Source organism: Natrix helvetica (assembly GCF_964273705.1).
Source record: "Natrix helvetica genome assembly, chromosome: 3".
Classification (NCBI taxonomy): domain Eukaryota; kingdom Metazoa; phylum Chordata; class Lepidosauria; order Squamata; family Natricidae; genus Natrix; species Natrix helvetica.
In genome coordinates, this window is record NC_138549.1 from 130785373 (window position 1) to 130806769 (window position 21397).

Below are 21397 nucleotides of genomic sequence, written 5' to 3' on the forward strand. Positions count from 1 at the left end.
ATCCTTTAAAAAACAAAACAAATCCAAGTTGCTGTGATAAAATGTATCCAACATGTACAGGATAAAGTACACTGTGATAAGTCTTTGACATATTTACACTATGTATCATAAGAATTCTAAATAAATTCCATTCATTTCAGTAGTTTAAAAGAAGATGCTGAAATCTAAAATGTAAATGTGAATTTCATAACTATGCAGGTCTAGACATATATTCTTTAACTTGTTGGCAATCTTCTTGGAGCAATCTACACAAAATGCAGGTTACATATATAAAGAATAACAGTGATTCACCCCAATGCCAGTAACTTTGGAGACACACCCTTTATTAAATGCTGCTCCAAGGAATTTATCTGAATTTATCTTATTAAATGCTGCTCCAAGGAATTTATCTGATTATCCTGACAACACAAGACAGCACTGCCATCATAATTTCCCACTACAAAACAAAACAGAAGAACCAAACAATTTTTGCATAATCAAAAAAATCGCATAAGGCAATTTTTCTCGGGATGGTAAAGTCAGTAAAAGGAATATTTCATTGAAAAAGAAATTTAAGTTGAATGCCTACACTTACTCTGAAAATTAATGATCTAAAATTGTAAATCATGTTTCAGTCAGAATATCAGGAAATGAAGGACATGTTAAGAGGAGATTATTTTGTCTTTCCAAGGGACATCTAATAATTTAATATAGGATGCCAGTGATATTATGAACATCTGGGAAATTAATAATGGATTAGAGATTGATGCACATAGTCTTACTTATTCTATCTCACATGTTTTATTTTAATTCAAGTAAGCAATATTCTCTGGCTTTATTACTGTACAAGTTAAATAGTTGCAAAGATAAAAACATAGGCTTTAAGTGTGACAGATAAATTCTCTTAAAGAATAAAACTTCTGCTCTTGCAAGGTTTCGTTTGATTGGATTAAAATGAATTGATATGACTGTTTTAATTTCAACAATAATTTGTTTTCCAATCTTCTTGTATAAAGATAATGATCAGAAAATACATTTCTTTGAAACAAATTGTGTCCACTCACTGCATATATTTGGTGGTGATATTTAGGCAACAGAATGTTGACTTGCAAGGTAGTCTCTGGATTAATGAATCTAACTTGCGTAGAACATTATAAGCATGCTTGAACCAAAATTGGATAGCCATTTGTCTGGAACGGTATAGGGTTTCCTGCCTAGGCAGGGGGTTGGACTAGAAGACCTCCAAGGTCCCTTCCAACTCTACTATTGTATTGTATTGTATAAAATTCAGTTTTGATTGCAATTATGGCATATTGGTCAAAATGTGCAAATTGAGATGAGTTTCCTTATTATTAAAGCAGGAAATGTTGCATAGATATAACCAAGTCTGTTAATGTAGTCTATGTTTCTTCTGTTTTACCTGTGTTGCATGAAAATCTTGCTTGACCAAAATCAGGGCAGGCAGTAAGGCTCAAATTTGTGGTTCCATTTCACGATGTCTCTAGTCTAGATTGTCTTTTCAAATGTAAGAAAAGTAAATAGTAAAGAACATCAATTAACAAAGGAAAGGAAAATAAATAAGTTGCATGTCTGTAAAACTAAAAGGAGAAAGATCTAATATAGGTAGTCATTGACAATTTATTTAGTGACTATTCAAAGTTACAATGGCACTGGAAAAAAAATGACATGACTTTTTCACATTTAGGATTGTTGCAGCATCTCCATGGTCACATGATCAAAATTCAGGCACTTAGCAACTGACTCATATTTATGATAGTTGCATTGTCCTGGCATGTCATCACCCTTTGTGACCTTCTGATAAGCAAGGTCAATAGGGGAAGCGAGATTCACTTAACTGCAGTGACTCACTTAACAACTGTGGCAAGAAAGGTTGTAAAATGGAGTAAAACTCACTTAAAAACTGTCTTGCTTAGCAACGGAAATTTTGGGCTCAATTGTCATAAGTCAAGGACTATCTGTAGATGTAAATACAGGTGGTCAGACATTGTTATACAGATGATGCCATGTGGTTGGCTGATAACCTGAATGATTTTCCCCAAATCTCAGAGACATTGTATCCATTGCAGTGAGTAGCATGGATTAGAAAATTAAATTATTGACCGGGAAATAAAGTATTTACAATTTATACATAAATGATGATAAAGTAAGTATTTTTGAATTGGTCTATGCTAGCAGAATGTTTCTTAAGACAGAAAAATGGAAAAAGAAATTTCAAGATGTGCAAATGCTGATAGAGATGTATGCTAATGTAAGGAATGACTATTTATTGAAAGAAGTGAAAATGGCTATGTGCTTCTGCCTACTTTGTTAAATAGAAATGAGAGTTAGACATGTCAGGAGAAACATAAAGGTAAGTTGAATGCAATGGAAATGGAGGAATTTAAAAACTGTATGTGTTTGAAAAAGAAGAAATAGGTTCAATAATGTATTGGTGTTAAATGACTGGATTGAATGATTTGTGTAAAAGAAATACCTTGGTATGATTTGAAGGGGGAAATGGTCACCAGGAGAGAAAGGCTGAAAAAGTTATGACTTGATGATGAGTTTCCTCCTCCAGAAAACGAGAAGTGAGAATTTTAAAAGATTAAAAAACAGTATATGAAGTGGCATAAAGTCATAGCACAAGCAAGGATGATTTGCAAGGTTGAAATTGTATGAATGATGTTGGTGTCATTATTTTAGCTGGGTTTCCTTTAATTTTTCTTATCTTTTAGCTTTAATATTTTAACTCTTTTGTGACATTTCCTGCACTTTGTGTAATTTTGGTTATCCTGCAAGGAACATGTATCTATGTATTTATTAAATCTCTTGAAATCAGTTTTAAAAACTGTTTCTCTTTACTATACCTTCATCCTTTTGATTTATGGCAGTTCTCATTTTAACTGCATGGCATAAAAATTACCATAAAGGAAATATTTTCAAAGGAAAAATCTACCTAACAATTAAAATAATTAATTTTCAATTATTTGTTTGAACCTTTCTCAAATAGGCCTCCCTTCTTCCATTTCCATTTCTTTAAAGTTGGGTTGCTAGCATCATCCTGTTTGGACAATTTCATTTAGATCCAGAAATGTACGCCCTCAATCAAACAATTTATTTTTTGAATTTTTAATATGTATAAATTACTATTTTTTTAAACTTCCCCACTTATAATTAGAGGAACAGTGATGAGGAAGATGTACATTGAATCTTTTTTATAAATACACTTTGCAGCTGCTATGAGGAAAGCTATAACATTTCCCCAACTTTTCTTTTCTTAAGTTTTGTGGGCACGATTTTCCCCCTCCAAACTATGTTTTGTTAGATTTGGCTTAATCTCACTATTAACTTTATTTTTATATGAAAGACCAGAGCATTTTCCTATATAACAAAATAGTTTCATCATATGTCCAAATGGGACATATAATACAATACAAATTTGAAAATGTATTTATTGCAGGAAGAAACGTTTCACGGACATATTTGCTACTGTGAAAATGCCAAATTTTTGGCTTCGTATAAAATCCCTAGACAGATTACACAGAGAGTAATGGTTGCTTTGTTCTCATAAATTTGCTTTTAAAGCAAAATATTTCCATCATTTTACATTCTGATAGATTTGCTTTCCCAACTAGCCCCTATATGTATAAATACTATTTTTTTAAAAAAATTCCAGTGTAAATTCAATTACTTCTTATTCTAAATATCTGATCATCCAGATCCACCAAGGGAAATAAAACTGTATTTTCTCTTAGCAACATCAGTTATTTTGATATCGGATTTTGAGCAGAAATTTGAGTCCCCTAAGAATCCAGAATTAGTGACACACAAGGTATCTATGGAGATTCTCAATCATCCAGATCATGGTTGTTTCCCCCCCCTTTTTTTTTCCCCCTCCAAAAGGCAACTGGACACTAACCTTTCAGTTTTGTGTAGAATGCCTTTTACCAGTCCTGTTGCCCTGTGCTTGTTCTGGGGTTGCCCAATTCCTGATTTCTTTGGTATATGCTGCTTTGCCAATGACCAATATATTTGGTTACTGATGATTGTCTTCCTTTCTCTGCATGTCCCATGAACTATTTTTTTTAGCAATGCTGAGGTTTGAAAGTAAGATGTACAATAATTCATTGCATTTTGTAAGAAAAGTATTAAGAGAACAGAGCAGGGTTGCAGAAGGATGTATTACGCAGAGAGACAGAGTAGTGTGTAGTAGAGAGCAGTGATGTCCCAGTGTCTGGAAGCCGTCGGGGTCTGGATGGGGGACAACAGACTCAAACTCAACCCCTCCAAGACTGAGTGGCTGTGGCTTCCGGCACCTTGGTTCAGCCAGCTGACTCCATCGCTGGCCATAGGGGACGAGCTACTGCCCCCTGTGGAACGGGCGCGCAATTTGGGCGTCCTCCTAGATGCCCGGCTGTCAATGGATGACCATGTGGCAGCCGTGGCAAGGGGGGCGTTCCACCAGGTTCGCCTGGTGCGCCAATTGCGCCCCCTACTGGACCGGGATGCCCTACGCACAGTCACTCATGCGCTGGTGACGTCTCGCCTAGATTACTGTAATGCTCTCTACATGGGGCTTCCCTTGGGACGCGCCCGGAGACTGCAGCTAGTCCAGAACGCGGCCGCGCGGGTTATCATGGGGAGGTCTAGATACTCCCACGTAACACCGCTCCTGCGCGAGCTGCACTGGCTACCTGTGGTTTTTCGGGTGCGTTTCAAAGTCCTGATTACTATCTTTAAAGCGCTCCATGGCTCAGGACCTAGTTACTTGCGGGATCGCATCCTCCCACATACATCCCTGCGGCCAATCCGCTCTCACAGAGAGGGCCTTCTCCAAGTGCCGTCCACTAGGCAATGCCAGCGGGCGGCGCCGAGGAGTAGAGCCTTCTCTGTGATGGGCCCAACCCTCTGGAATGACCTCCCCCCCGACAATAGAACCACCTCGGACTTCCGCTCCTTCCGTCAAAAATTGAAGACTCACCTGTTCCGACTAGCTGGCCTGGCATGATTATAAATGTTACATCTATGAACTCCTGGTAGTATATTCCCATCTGGTTATTTTAAGGGTAATGTTTTAGTTTTAATTGTTTTTAGGGCTTTTAGCCTCATATTTATTCCTCTGTACAGGACTCTTAATTTTAACCTCCTCCACATACATACATATATTTATAGCCCTATTTATATTTGTATTTTATCTGTGATTTATTGTGGACTGTACACCGCCCCGAGTCCCTTTTTGGGAGAGGGGGCGGTTTAGAAATGTGAATAAATAATAATAATAATAATAGTGCAACAGTGCTTTTTGGCTGTCTTTATTTCACATGCACTGCTAGCTGTACCTTTTTTTGTTGCAATGACATACATGTATGCTTTAGTTTTTCTGTATCAAGATTAGATCATGTTTTCACACCTAATTTGTAATCTAATGAACTATCATTCACTTCTAGCTAGAAGCATTATTGATTGCTGAAATATTTATATTGCTGTAGTCTTAGTTACAACATATAATATCATGGAATCACATAAAGCTTCCTCATTATTTTGGCGTCTGTATTTCCTTTGTTTTGTATCTCTATTTTTTAAACATTTTTCTTTTTGCATCTGCTTTTGAAATATACCTATAAGTTGCACTATTTTGAATATTTCATGCTGTGTTGAAATATAAATATGTATATATGTAAATATATACATACACATATACATATAGTATATGTATATGCACTCACACACATATGCTCTGTAAATGTTGTTCACCCAAATCACATTATGTATACATAATGTGATTTGGGTGAACAAACAAAATTTACAGTATGACACAATAGCAGTAAGACAGTAGTTCTCAAACTTTGTGGTACCATGATCCTTTAAAATTTCAGATCCAATTTACCTTCTTCACTTCACTTTCACAAATTGAGGAATCTTAAGTGCAGCCAATAAACACAAAATTGTCCATTATGATTGTTGTATTAGGCCATATCTTGCTTTCTTCATGAGAGCAGCTTTTGAACAACAGTAAGTAAGTAAGTAAAGTAAGTAAGCAATAGCTCACCTGTCAATCACCTGCCATTTCCAAAATAGCTTCAGGAAAACCTTGTTTCTTACTATTTCCCCATAAATAGTAATGCTTGGCATGGTAACAGTAGGTAAACAAGACAAGTTGATAGCAGAGTGAAAATCCAATAATACTTTCTCAGCCAGACTGTGACTTATGTATAGTATTTATGTAATAGTTTGTCAGATAAATAGACTGAAAAGATCATCATAAATTGCTCTTAAACTACTCTCTAGAGAATTATTCTGTTTTATCTTGAATGACTGGGAAATTGTCAGCAAGACTGTTTCTTAACCAATGAAGGAAAACAGTCAAATTAATTTCTACCGATTACTTTACAGAAACAAGACGTAAATACATTGTCTTCTTGACAAATGGGGTGCCAATACACATGTGTCATTAAGGTGCCTTAAGCGATTGCTAAGTTTTGCTAGTGCATATTAACACAGCAACTCATTGGGAAATTTTTCAGTACAACACAATATGCACAATGCACGCATTGCAACATTCTCTCTCTGTAAATGTTGCAATGGGGGATTCAATTTTCCCAGAATCATGTTGCTACTTTCTGAGCAAATAATATACAAATGTCAGGAACACTTCTGTTCAGGGGATTAATAAACATTTCAGTTAGAAAATACAAGAGATCCACATTTAATGTTACTGAAACCATTATACTCAGACTTTATAATTTCCCCCTTTGTTTTTCATTCCCATTAAAAGCAGTAGAAAAATGAATCAAATAAATGAGAAATGGATTCATTTTCTTCCAGAACTTATTTGTCTAAATTGTTGTTTATCTTCAAAGCTAAAAGGATCCAGTGAATTTGGTTTATTATCTATATTTCCATTCATAATTTTAAAAATAAATATATCTATGTACTTTAAGTGCTTTAAAAATAATTTTCTGATGGTTCTGTTCTGGTTTTTAATGTTACTTTGTGTATATTGATATATTATTTCCTAAGTGTTTGGGTTTTATTTCATTTGTTTAATATCTGTTATTGTTTTAACCATGGCATATTAAATAAGCCATATTTTGCTAGCTTCATGAAAGATACCAAACAAATTATAATAAAATTACCTTTTGTCTGTCTGTCTGTCTGTCTGTCCGTCCGTCCATCCATCCATCCATTTATCCAGCTATCTAACTATCTAGCTATGAATTCTTAATAGAATTCACAAGAACCTTATAAATAAAGTGCAATAGTTGCTGGACCTCCCATATAATTTCCATAAATGAGGTTGGATGACTGAACACCAAAATGTTGCTCTGAAAGCAAACTCTACAGTAATGGCATAGTTACAATACAATACAATACAATAGTAGAGTTGGAAGGGACCTTGGAGGTCTTCTAGTCCAACCCCCTGCCTAGGCAGGAAACCCTATACCGTTTCAGACAAATAGCTATCCAACATCTTCTTAAAGACTTCCAGTGTTGGGGCATTCACAACTTCTGGAGGCAAGCTGTTCCACTGATTAATTGTTCTCACTGTCAGGAAATTTCTCCTCAGTTCTAAGTTGCTTCTCTCCTTGATTAGTTTCCACCCATTGCTTCTTGTTCTACCCTCAGGTGCTTTGGAGAATAGTTTGACTCCCTAGTTGTTTAGTGCACAATAATCATTGGGGGGAAAATTGAGAGTAGAATGATAGCGTTTTTAAATCATAAAGATATTAAGCCATTGTTGCCCATTGTTGAGTGGGGCAGCCTTAGAAATCAAATAAATAGAATTTCAGCTGTTTGACACAATCAGTCTACCAAGTTCTGACTATGTATCCAAATAATTTTGTTTTTTATTCTGAACCTGAGAGTTTGTTTGCATTAGATTCACAAGACAACTTAGCATTTTTAGTATAGTACTGTGCAAAAGTTGTAGGCAGGTGTTAAAAAATGCTGTAAACAAAGAATGCTTTCAGAAATATAAATAATGATTGTTTATTTTTGCCAATTTTCAAAATGCAAAGTGAGCGAACAAAAGAAAAATGTAAATCAAAGCAATATTTGGTGTGATCACCTTTTGCCTTCAAAACAGCAGCAATTCTTCTAGGTACACTTGCACACAGTTTTTGAAGGAACTCGGCTGGTAGATTGTTCCAAACATCTTGGAGAACTAACCACAGATCTTCTGTGGATGTAGGCTTTCTCACATCCTTCTGACTCTTCATGTAATCCCAGACACACTCGATGATGTTGAGATCAGGGCTCTGTGGGGGCCATGCCATCACTTCCAGTACTTCTTGTCCTTCTTTATGCTGAAGATAGTTCTTAATGACTTTGGCTGTATGCTTGGGATCGTTGTCCTGCTGCAGAATAAATTTGAGGCCAATCATATGCCTCCCTGATGGTATTGCCTGATGGATAAGTATATGCCTGTATTTCTCAGCATTGAGAACACCATTAATCCTGACCACATCTCCAACTCCATTTGCAGAAATGCAGCCCAAACGTTCAAGGAGCCTCCACCATGCTTCACTGTTGCCTGAAGACACTCATTATTGTACCGCTCTCCTGCCCTTCGACGAACAAACTACCTTCTGCTACAGCCAAATATTTCAAATTTTGACTCACCAGTCCAGAGCACCTGCTGCCATTTTTCTGCACCCCAGTTCCTATGTTTTCGTGCATACTTTAGTCGCTTGGCCTTGTTCCCACGTCAGAGGTATGGGTTTTTGGCTGCAACTCTTCCATGAAGACCACTTCTGGCCAGACTTTTCCGGACAGTAGATGGGTGTACTGGGGTCCCACTGGTTTCTGCCAGTTCTGAGCTGATGGCACTGCTGGACATCTTCTGATTTCGAAGGGTAATAAGCTTGATGTGTCTTTCATCTGATGCCCTAAGTTTCCTTGGCCGACCAGTGCGTCTACGATCTTCAACGGTGCCCGTTTCTTTGTGCTTCTTCAAAAGAGCTTGAACAGCACATCTTGAAACTCCAGTCTGCATTGAAATCTTTATCTGGGAGAGACCTTGTTGATGCAGTATAACTACCTTGTGTCTTGTTGCTGTGCTCAATCTTGCCATGACATGAAACTGTCTTTCACAACCTCATCTTGGTAGCAGAGTTTGGCTGTTCCTCATCCAGTTTTAAGCCTCCTATACAGCTGTTTCTGTTTCAGTTCATGACTGGGTTTCAACCTAGTGTGACATTGATGATCATTAGCACCTGACTGTAATCCTGCAAAATCCTTGACTTTGTGCAAGTGTACCTATGAGAATTGATGCTAGTTTGACAGCAAAGGGTGGTCACACCAAATATTCATTTGATTTAGATTTTTCTTTTGTTCGCTCACTTTGCATTTTGAAAATTGACAAACATAAACAATCATTATTTATATGTTTGAAAGCATTCTTTGTTTACAGCATTTTTTCACGCCTGCCTGAAACTTTTGCACAGTACTGTATATGTTCAATCAAACTTAACTCTGAGGTTATAATGGATGCTATTATGTAGAAATTTCCTGGCTGAATCCAAATCTAAGCAAACCTTTTTTGCTCTTGACTAGAAAAAGAAGTTTAAAGCTCTTAGTCTGGATTTTCAGATGTAATAATAGAAGGCTGTACAATGGAAGTTACCTTAATATTATAGGACTTGGATTTTTGCTCTTCACATGTATTCACATGAACATTGGGCACTATCTAATAAAATGAAATTCAATGGTGAAGAGAGTAAGGTTATACATTTAGGCAACAAAAATGGAATGCACAAGTACAGTATAGGTGGTACCTTGCTCAGTAGTAGTAACTGTGAGAGGGATCTTGGAGTCCTAGTGGACAACCATTTAAATATGAGCCAGCAGTGTGCAGCAGCTGCCGAAAAAGCCAACGCAGTCCTAGGCTGCATCAACAGAGGGATAGAATCAAGATCACGTGAAGTGTTGATGCCGCTTTATAATGCCTTGGTGAGGCCACACTTGGAATACTGCATTCAGTTCTGGTCGCCACGATGTAAAAAAGATGTGGAGACTCTAGAAAGAGTGCAGAGAAGAGCAACAAAGATGATTAGGGGACTGGAGACTAAAACATATGAGGAACGGTTGCAGGAACTGGGTATGTTTATCTTAAGAGAAAGAAGGACTAGGAGAGACATGATAGCAGTGTTCCAATATCTCAGGGGTTGCCACAAAGAAGAGGGAGTCAAACTATTTTCCAAGGCACCTGAGGGTAGAACAAGAAGCAATGGGTAGAAACTAATCAAGGAGAGAAGCAACTTAGAACTGAGGAGAAATTTCCTGACAGTTAGAACAATTAATCAGTGGAACAGCTTGCCTCCAGAAGTTGTGAATGCCCCAACACTGGAAGTCTTTAAGAAGATGTTGGATAGCCATTTGCCTGAAACGGTATAGGGTTTCCTGCCTAGGCAGGGGGTTGGACTAGAAGACCTCCAAGGTCCCTTCCAACTCTACTATTGTATTATTTCCTCCAGAGAATGAATGAAGCACATGATTGTTTACATCTGCAAGGCAATGCATTTGGTGCTGTACTTATTCCCTTCCACAAAATCTGTGCATGTTGTGTAAGCAATACAAAAAAGGTTTTATAGTTTTACTCAGCTGGTCACCATTGATGTGCTTTAAATATTTGCTGGAAATTATTCTTTGATTTATTTGTTATCCCTGTGATGTCCTAGTACTCCATAATTCTGATATCATTTTATAAGAAATGAATAATTTGGAAATGTATACATTTACTTCCCTCTTTTTCCAAATACATAAAGGAACATATATGGTCTTTTTTTCCCATCTTTATTGCATGAATAAAAAGATTCAGCAAAGATACGAGGACAGATTCAAATTTTGTTTAATTAAGTGGTGATACCATTAATTGAAATTGATCACATTAATCTAAATAGACATGACTGTGCCACCAGGCTTTTAATTAATTTTAGAGGTTGGTATAGATAAAGAATAATTAAAGCCCATTGTGAGTCATAGAAATTGTGGCTAAGCAGATAGCAACTTTTAAGAAGTAAGAGTTCTAGAATTGGAAATACAGTTACAAATTGTGTCCATTCTTTAAAGTTCCAACAAGCAATTGGGTCATTTTACCCCACAATAAAGAAAATATGTTTGACAAACATTTGTGGCATAAAACAATTTGTCATAAAGAGATTACCTTTTAAGAAAATAGTACAGCCAGTGAATATTAACAAATGTAGAGACAAATCAGAGTTGGAAAACATTTTGAACCGCTTTGTTTAGAATTTTGACAAGATGTTATGGGTGCTCTCACAAAATGGCTATCATAGGAGCTTGAGGGTACCAAAACACTAATTTCTTAGAGAGAAATAAGTGTGTGTTTCTAGATCGGGGTGTCAAACTTTATTCCATTGAGGACTGCATCAGGGTTGTGTTTGACCTTGGGAGCTGGGGTGGGCATGGCCAGCTTGACGTCACTCGTGTCAGGGGTGTCTGTGGTGGCCCAAGTGCTCTGCCAGTGAAAACGGGCTCCAGAGCTCCCGTTTTCACCTGCAATGGCCTCCTGCTGTCCTCTGCCAATAAAAATAGAGCTTCGGGGCATCCTCCCCGAGCTCCATTTTTGCTGGCAGAGGGCAGCAGGAGGCTGTCTCAGCCAAAAATGGAGCCTGGGAAGGCCGCAAATGGTCCTCCCGAGCTCTTTCTCTTTCTAGGGCAGCCCCAAGACCAGATCTAAGCACCCTGCAGGCCTGATACCCATGCTCTAGATCTACTCTTAAGATATCCTGTTAGTCCAGTATATGTTCATCTTTTTCCTACTTTCAAACGAATCATTAGATTATGGACCCACTATTTCTCCCTAAGAATGCCAAAGAGATTAAGGGCTAATAAATACTTTACTAATGAATTAGTAAGTCAGTTTCCTAATTTTATTAAAATTAAAGTTGAATTTTAGCATGCCAAAAAGGTCCTGGGGGATGTATTGGTGTTCCCAATCCTAGCCTTAAAGTTTCATGAACTTTTCCTCCATCATAAATTGGTTAATTTTTAAATGTCATAAGGTTCTTCGTTAATCTATTTAGCAGTAGAATAGCATGTCTTTTAGAGATTGTTGTAAGTATAAAAAAAATCAGTATGTTCCGTAATGTTTCTCATCTTAGTGTATTTACTCAGTGACCCAGACACAAGCCTTCTATTGCATTTTGATTCAATTCAGAGGAAAACTGTCACCCTTAAAAGATTGCAAGATTTCCTGTTTTCAAAGAGAAATGACAAAAACTCAATAATTGTTGTCTATGCAATCTCTTTGCTAGTATCTATTTTCAAAAATACAAATAGTTTCATTTGAGATAAGATTCTAAAAGAAAGAAGCTTTAGATCCTTCACAGTCCAGTGGTGGGTTTCAAAAATATTTTGAACCTACTCTGTGGGTGTGGCCTGCTTTGTGGGAGTGGCTTGCTGGCCATGTGACCGGCTAGGAGTGGTTTGCTGGTCATGTGATCGGGTGGGAGTGGCTTGGCAGTCATGTGACCAGATGGGAGTGGCTTGGCAGTCATGTGACCAGAGGGAGTGGCCAAGATGATGTCACTGAATTCTTTGCCCCAATGGATGATCTACAAAAAGAAGATATAAAAAAGGAAATTTATTATTTTGTGCATTTGCTACTTAAATAAGATTAAAATAAGTACACAACACAATAAAAGAACTATTTACAGAAGGTAAGTACTTACTACTTACTACTTGTATTTCAAAGGAAATACAATACATATTTAATTTTACACATGTTAAAAGCTGCTGGAATTGTGTTTGCACAACAGTGGAAAAAACAAAGATATGAAAATGAATAAATATTAGAATGTGCAGGAATGAATAAATTAACAATTACAATCAAGAAGGCTTCAAATATTTTTTCACATGGGATTTGTTTTATCAATTGCTAACTAACAGAAACAGCAATTAGAAATCTAAGAGTATAAAAGAAAACACCAATTATGTAAGGAAAGGTCACTAAAATGTATAAGGAAATATTATTAGTACTTGATCATTATTAATGTGTAGATAACTGTGGGACATTACACACACATACACACAAACTATGACAGTGCCAGGACAAAACCCCAAAAAATAACAATTTCCCCCAAAAAAACTGCAGATGAAACCAGTTTTTTTCCCTAACCGTAAGAACAGGAAGGACAAAGCCACTGGAATAAAAACCATCAAGGCATTGTGGGAAATTATAAAGGACAGTGCCAGGAAGCTCACAGAACCAGCAACCACCTCACAATTACCTAAACAACCAGGTATCACACAGAAACACACAAAATCTGGCAAAGCTGCCTTGCACCAACCTGGCCTGCCCATAGAAAAGCAGCCACCTTGAGACGCATAAACCATGCACCAACCTGCACCCTTAAAAGCAACATATTGCATTACAAACAAAACATTTGCAAAAAGGAATAACATTTCTTGTAGTAAGTATTCTATAAACAATAAATAAATAAAAATTCCCTAAAAATAATTTTAAAAATATATTCTACACACAATAAATTAAAATAAAACCATTAAAAATATTCTATACACAATAAATACAATTTGAGATTATGGAGATGTAATTCTAAGGCCGGTCATTGTGGAAGGTCCTGATGAGGAGTTTGTGATGACCACAAGGCAGGAGGCATATAAATTTAATAAATGAAGAAATAAATGCTCTGTGGTCTTGATGGTTTGCTTGCAGGTGTTTTATTGTCATTGGTGTGAGATATCTAGCTGGGTCATGAAATGTCTGCAAGAAAACCACCAAGGTCAGAAAGCAGCAAGGATCCCACTATCCTCCACCTCCTCTTTCTCCCTCTATTTCTCCTTTTTGTCCTTATCTTTCTCCTCCTTCCCCCCAACCCCACTCCCTTCTAGCACTGATGATGTTACCTATTTTGGTAATGAAACGTCTGCACCAAGCTCAGAGAGCACCCAGGACCCCCCATTACAACCTCATTACAAACTACCGTCCATCTCCCCCGTGCTCAGAAAAGGAAGCCTGTGCAACTCCTTTGCTAGCAGGCAGGTTTTAGGATACCTGCCACCACCAAAGCATCTTCCTGGAGTTGCTTTTCTGAGCACGGGGAGAGGGACGGCGCACAATACCACACGTCTCTCCGTGCTCAGAAAAGGAAGCCCGTGTAAGTCCTTTGCTAGCAGGCAAGTTTTAGGATGCCTGCCGCTACCAAAGCACCTTCCCGGAGTTGCTTTTCTGAGCACAAGGAGATGGACGGTAGTTCGTGTGGTGCAGCCAGCGCCTAGGAGGGTCTAGGAGACCAGCTGCGCCGCATAAGCTCCCGCCGCCATCCCCACCCCTGTGCCCGTGCTTTCTGGTGGCCAGGCATCTTAGGCAAGTCTGGGGACCTTGCAAAGGCCTTGCGAGGTCCCCGAATTTGTCAAAGATGCTGCCTGCACCACATAAGCTCCTGCCACTGTCCCCACCCCCGCACCCATGCTTTCTGGCAGCCAGGCATCTTAGGCAAGTCTGGGGACCTTGTAAAGGCCTTGCGAGGTCCCCGAACTTTTCAAAGATGCCGGCCACGCCGCGTAAGCTCCCATCGCCGTCCCCGTGCCCATGCTTTCTGGCAGCCTTGTGGCCATGCGCTATAAGCGAGCCCAGGATCCTTGCAAGGCTGCAAAAGATCACCGTACTCACTTATAGTACAGGGCCACAGCAGGCTGCTCCAGATGGCTGCAGCCCCCCCCCCCCGCCCTGCACTTGTTTGCAGCTTACTTACTTCCTCGAAGTCGGCAGGCAGCAATAGAGAGCCAAGCAGGAAAAAAGGTAAGTGGGTTTAGATAGGGTTCTTAGAGGCGGGCGGGGCGATTGTTGAGCCAGCCAATCAGTGAGCGGTGGGCAGGGCTAGGATAGTGCGGACGGGTGGGGGGAGCGAGCAATGGAGCGGCTTCCAGACGGGCGGGGGTGAGCAAGCGAGCAGCAGGGCTGGGGCAGGCATTCCGGAAGTTACTTCCGGTTCCACTTGTCAAACCTCTCACCGGATCAGTAAATTTCACCAACCGGTTCTCCCGAGCTGGTGCGAATGGCAGAAACCCACCACTGCCTAAGTCTCTATATAGAAAAGCTAGGGAAATGAATGAAACAAACTCATTTAACATAGCATAATCTTTAGCAGCTGAATTTTCCATTAAGGAAACAAAGTACCATATCTTAGTGAATAAAGTCAGTCAATAGATACTTAAAAAATGGAAACTAGACACATTAAGTGGACTTATTTTACCCTCTTGTAACAGATTACAACACATTCCTAACATAGTAACACATTGCATGTTACTATATTAGGATTTTTCTGCACTTTTGGCATGACTGATGCTGTTTGTGACAAAAAATAAGGATTCTGGGAATATCTGAGTTAACCTCTGCATCTTTCTTTATCTTGTGAGTTTAAAAAAAAACATTACTTAGAGCTGTGAACAGAAGCAGACGGTATCTTCTCTGAACCTAGGTAGCAGGGTCTAGGTAACTATGGTAGACCTTGGACATTTAGCAAGGTTATTCTGTTCTACTCTACTCTTACTCCTATTCTACTCTACTTTACACTTACGCCTACCCTATTCTGCATTTGGATGGAGAAATTTGACATTATATGTTTCTGTTGTAGTCTATAGTAGTTTGCTGGCGGATCCTGAATAATCTGAGAATAATAGTGATGCCCTTGTTGGTTGTTGGCTGAGTTTATAAAGCATGTCATTTTTTATTTTAATGTTGTTTGCTAACAATGCAACAGTGGAACCATCTGTCAGTAAACACTCTACATGCAAGATACCTTGTTAAATGACCCCCTAGAGAACAATGCCAGAACCACAAAAACTCATATTTATTCAGTTGAAGAATATGATAGTATATTTGGAATCTCAGAGAGAAGAAATTGAAGTGTATATTAACTGCTCATTATTCCCTTGTATTATAAAGCAAAGCAATCTTATGCAGACTTCAACACTGTTCTCATGGTTAAAATTTGCATCCGCTTACTTTATTTTAAGGTAACACTTCAACCTTCTATACTATCTTACCTCCTTTTTCTGTATGTAAACTAAGCTGGAGTACCTGAAATTCTAACTAAAGTTTTTTGCTGCATTATGGGTTTTTAAAAAAAGAACATTTGCTAACATTTCTCAATTTTAGAATACATAGTTGTATTTAAGTTAGGTTCAGAGCAGATGCTGCTAAGTCCAGTTTGCAGAAACTGCCTAAACAATCCCTAAGATTTCTTGGTAAGGTTTTTCATAAGTGCCACTGTCTTCTTCCTAGGGTTGAGAGAAAGTGAGTAACCCCAGGTCACTCAGCTGGCTTTCTGCCTAAGGTGGGACTAAAACTCATGGTCTGCCAGTTTCTAGCCTGATGCATGAACCACTATACCAAAGTGACTTTCAATAAAATTCTACCTACGTGTTTCTAATGAAAGAAGGAAATGTCAGCATGGTTGATCTCTCCAAAATATTTCTGTTTAGTAAAAGTATTGCTCTGCTACTATTGATACATTACTTACTGTTTCGGAGGTCAGTAAATCTGCTCAGAGTCAACCATGATTGAAAAAGCTCATAAGCCCAGTAGAATAAATAAACCAACACTTGAAAAAAAAATCTAAGTTTTGTTTCTATTCTGTTTTATGATATCACCATGCTACTTTCATGCCTCTTCAGCTTCTACAAGTCCCAGCCAGAATCATCAATGATTATGATGTTACATTTTAAAACATGTGAGTGTCTTCAGGTTGCCACACTCTATTTAAATCATATTGCAATGAATAGAACAGCATAATAATATGAATTCCTGCTTCAAAATTGTGCTTTATTTAATAAGTGCCCAGTTAACATTCTTAGGGCTTGAATTTAAGAACAGATTCATTACAGGAGAAACAATTGCTTCATTGTTTGTTATTCTTCTCCATTTGATGTACTTTCTGTATTGGGAGATGTATTTCTAAGAAGTGTGGATTTTGTGGCCTTTCAGTCTGATGAGTTATTTTAAGACCTTTAAGATATAAAAGTTATAAATCTTTTATAGTTAGTGGTAGCTGTATAGTCGTAGTTAAACATAATTGGAAGGCACTTGGTTGGAGAGAACTGATTTGAAGTATATGTAGTGATGGATATTGAAGCTTTTGTGCATGGTTTTTCTTTTCAACTCCTGAATGGGTGAAGATAATATATTGGAAGCAAAAAGAAGATAATTTTTGTTCTACAATTTTATCACTTGTGTTGTCCCATCCAGATAAGAACCTCACAACTTGATTTAAAAAAAACAAAGAAAAAATAGTCAGCTATATTCAGGATAACGTAATTTGACTGCATTTGAAGGATGTGAGTCTAATCTTTGGGAATATTTTGGGTTATAAAAGAGACACCGTCAGAAAGGTGATGGAAAAGATTTTGACAAATTGTGAGTTTAGGAATGGATAAGATAGAGGAAAGTATCTCTCCTATTCTAAAGCTCAGCAATTTGTTATGATTTGTTCTTTAGAAACACAAGGGAATAGTAGTAATGCACCTAACCTTCTCATATCTGATATTGATTTTTAGGTTATAATGATCTCATGAAATTAGTCTACATCCTCTTGCATGTGACTGCACAAACATGAACAATACATGTACATTTTCTTTTCTGATTATTTGCTATGATAAAATGTAAAATGCTAGAAGTAAACTTGTTGGTGGAAAGGGAGGTAGAAACTATGCAGGACAGAAAAAGTTAGGAATCTTTTAGTTTAAATAAGCAGTACTGGGAATACTTGGCTCAATGTGAACCTGTACTGGGGACATGTGTGGCACATTGTATCAACTATTACATATCTGGTTATGGATATGCTTTTTTACAGGACAGCAGTTATTCTCATCTGGGGAGGACTTAACCCTCTGCTGCATGATTGTGACTGACAGTGCAGACAGTCTGAAATAAAGTTTCTGACTGGTCTAGTGTGCAGAATGTTATTCATAATGAATCTAGAAGCTCTGAGCATTGAACATTTTGCAGTAATGTTCTTAGTCATCATGGTTATCAGAAAGTTCTGAAAAATATATGACCAAAGCTAAAAAATACTGTACAAAAGGCTTAGGGTAAACAACTGTAAGTTGATTTTGAATTAAGCATCTATTGTGTCTAATTTGTCCATTGAACATATCTGCTCAAGTAGGCAATTCTTTGCAGTGATTTTAGGAATAGATTCTCAAAGCTACAAGCTGTGGCCCCTTTTAACTACAGTTAACAGTAGTGTGGGTCTTCTGCACATGCCCTGAGTGCTCTTGTCATATAATGTGCCATCTCCTCCAAAATATGGCTTCCCCAACAACTTCAGAAGATTACCCATCAGAGACCTGAGACTTACAGAGGGTATCATATTTGTTTATGAATTGTCTCCAATGCAGAAGTCTTTCTAAACGTTTCCAGAAATTCCTGAAATTGCATTGTTGAAACTTAGAAACAAATTGGCATTAAATCAAGATATAGGTCCTTGCTGATTTTTGGCAATAAGTGAAACAAGTCAAGCATGCTTATTATAAAAGTAAAAGAAAGTCATTACCATCAGCCAGCAAAAAATTTAATTTACTGTGGCTTTGCAGAATGGCCTAGTATATAGCTCCTGCCTGTCAAATGGTTGCCACCTTGTTTTAACTAATGTCATCTTACAACTGCAATGGAGTATCCTGCATTATGAAGATCAGATATTAGCTTGGTAGAATGTGTGTTGGTGCTAGGCTTGGTTATCTTTTGTTTGTTATTAAACTTACTATACCATCATCTAGCAAGTTTGCTTGTCTCAGTATTGCTTATTATCTTTCGTTTTAGAATGTAACAAAGACAGTGGAAGAAGCAAAACCCAAACCACCTACTATCCAAGAGCTGAAAGAGATGATTAGCAATTACAATTCAAAAGTCAACAATTGCTTGCTGATGAAACTGGTTGGTATATTGCAATTCTGGATATTTCCTACTTTTGTTGTGGTGGCTCTTAAAACTATTTTCCCTTTCAGCATTTTTGATGGGAAGCTTGCTTAAGTTCTGGAGGGAACCCATCTGTCTACTACGCTAGGAGCCACAGAAAAAGGTGGACATCTCCATCTTTAATAATTGAAATAACAATTAAATCTTGTCTTCTGTTAATTGGCATTGTCTATAAAAAGAATGGCTATGTTTACTATGCTGTGCAATAATTTGGATTCAAAGGTGAAACAAATGAAGTGTTCAACATATATTTGCAATTTCTTCTTCAACCAAATGCCTCTTTTCCTGAGATCACCCTGTAGTGCAGGAGCAGCTGTGGAGTATCATGAAAAAGTGTGGTAGCTTTAAGGAGTGCTGTGTATAACCTTGCACCCTTTGAACCACATTTTGCCTTCACGTATGAAGTGTTGCACAGTCCTAATGTTTACTTTCTAAGCTTTTGATAAGAATGGCAGTTGAACTATCTAAAGTAAAAGTGCTGGTGTTTTATGGATGACTATTAAGTAAATGATTGTCAAAAACAGCTTTTCTCATACCTTTCCTCCCTTCTCCTTTTGGAGCTTTCAGTCACATGATGAATGGTTGTTTGCATGTCTTGCATTTGGATTTGCTGTTCTTTCATGGATCTCTTATAAGATGTACACCCCAGATTGGCCTTTGGTTAGGATTCTGCTACTCTGCAACAGAACATAGCAGGAGGCCACCTTATTGAGGAACTCAGACAGATTTTAAATAAAACAAATATTTGTGGTTTATATCTGGACCAAATAGTTTTCGTCTGGATTAAAAAGCACTAGTTCCATTCCCCAAGGTTAAGCTATCTCACAGGGTTGTGGTATGAGAAAACAGGATGCAAGGAAGATAAATAGGCATGGAATTCTTGCTTTAGCAGAGAATTGGCTATGATTCTAACATTGAGTCTATGTTCCCATGGCACTGATGTAACTGAAAATCTGTAAGATTGGTACACAGTTTATTAGCACAAATGGGCAATTTTGGCAGGGATCCACTTTTAAAGATCTGGTTTATTTACTTTTTAAAATCATGGTTCACAGGAATTCTGATTAAAGCATGCTTTTTAAGAAACTGATCCCAAGGAAAAACACTATTTGAACTGAGGAGGGTTTGGAGCAGACATGGGTTCCTACCGGTTCGGACTGGTTCGGCCATGTAGGTAGTAACTTGACCTGCCCCAAACCTATGGCACCACCATCTTGTTTTTTGTTTCTGCGCATACGCAGCAGCATTTTTTAGTACTGTGCATGCACGCATAGCACGCATCAAGCACATGTGTGCAGCGCCTCTCTGAGCGAACCGAGAGTAGCAGCAGCCAGAATCCACTCCTGGTTTGGAGGTATTTCTGTATGAGTTGAAGTTTCCTCAACCTGTCATTTAAGTGTTTTGAGCCATATAGCAGCTGTGGGGTGACTGTAGCTAATTTAAGTCTTGCAAACATTCTGTAATGTCTGCAAATGTTCTCTGAATATGAACTAATGATTTTACCAAAATAGCTATGTCTGTATTATATTAGATATTTGAACTGAGACAAATCCAACTCCTCACTTTGCAAAGTGGTTCAACATCTGTCTCAGTTGCATTTATGGATGAAGAACATGTTTTCCACCACAAAATAAGTATCAGCCAAAGTGCAGAGAGCTGATCATTTCCCCTTTAGTGTGCATTCTTATGTTTTTTCCCCTTCAGTATGTCGAAGGACCATCATAGACAAATCCTAGTGGGGATAACTTTCAAATTAACTGGATAATTTATTTATTTATTAAAATATTTGCATTCTGTCTTTCTAAAAAAAACAACTTGCCACAAAGCATTGTGTGGCTTAAAATACTCCAAAGAAGAATTAGAAGAATACTGCAGCCAAATAACAGACTTGCAAGTATGAATCATTGACATTGACTCTCCCAGTCACTGGAATTCTGTGGCTTGACCTTGCTGCCTTTCTAAAGTTGCCAGCTCCTAAAACTGAAACTGCAAAGAAGTTAAAGGGCTGCATTGCTTTGCACATCACCTTCCCTCCCCCCCAAAAAATCAGCTGTAGAAACAATGCAGTACCAAAAGAACTGGAGCAAGTGAAATAAATGAACCAAGTATTTACATCTTGATTCTAAAAAGAAAATAAAAAAATGGTACCTAGAAGAATCAAAAACTATGGCTGGACCAGGCTTTAGAGTTGTAGTTCATGTATTGAAACCAGAAAATCGCACTGATTTTAGTGGATCTTCAAGTATAAATATGAATGGATTCAATCAATGAAAAGTGCTAATTAGAAAAGAAAAGGGCGGTGAAACTGGGTATGTCTTAGTAAAGATTGTAGGCTGAATGAGGTAGTACTAACAAGTCTTCCCATTCATAAAAAGAGATTCAATTCAGCAGAATTTTAATCTGGTTTTCAATGTCACTGCCAAGGCTGTCCTTCAACCTGATTATAGACTTTAAAAT

At 37.8% G+C, this 21397-nt stretch overlaps 1 protein-coding gene across 2 annotated transcripts in view; it reads left to right on the top strand.

The window, feature by feature from the left end:
* The window catches only part of RASSF5 (Ras association domain family member 5), a 78034-nt gene that overhangs the window by 49775 nt on the left and 6862 nt on the right, over nucleotides 1-21397 (top strand). For both annotated transcript variants that reach the window (XM_081947191.1, XM_081947192.1), the window contains one exon: nucleotides 18785-18898. In XM_081947191.1, coding sequence (XP_081803317.1) covers nucleotides 18785-18898 — 114 coding nt within the window. The remainder of the gene's footprint in view (nucleotides 1-18784; nucleotides 18899-21397) is intronic.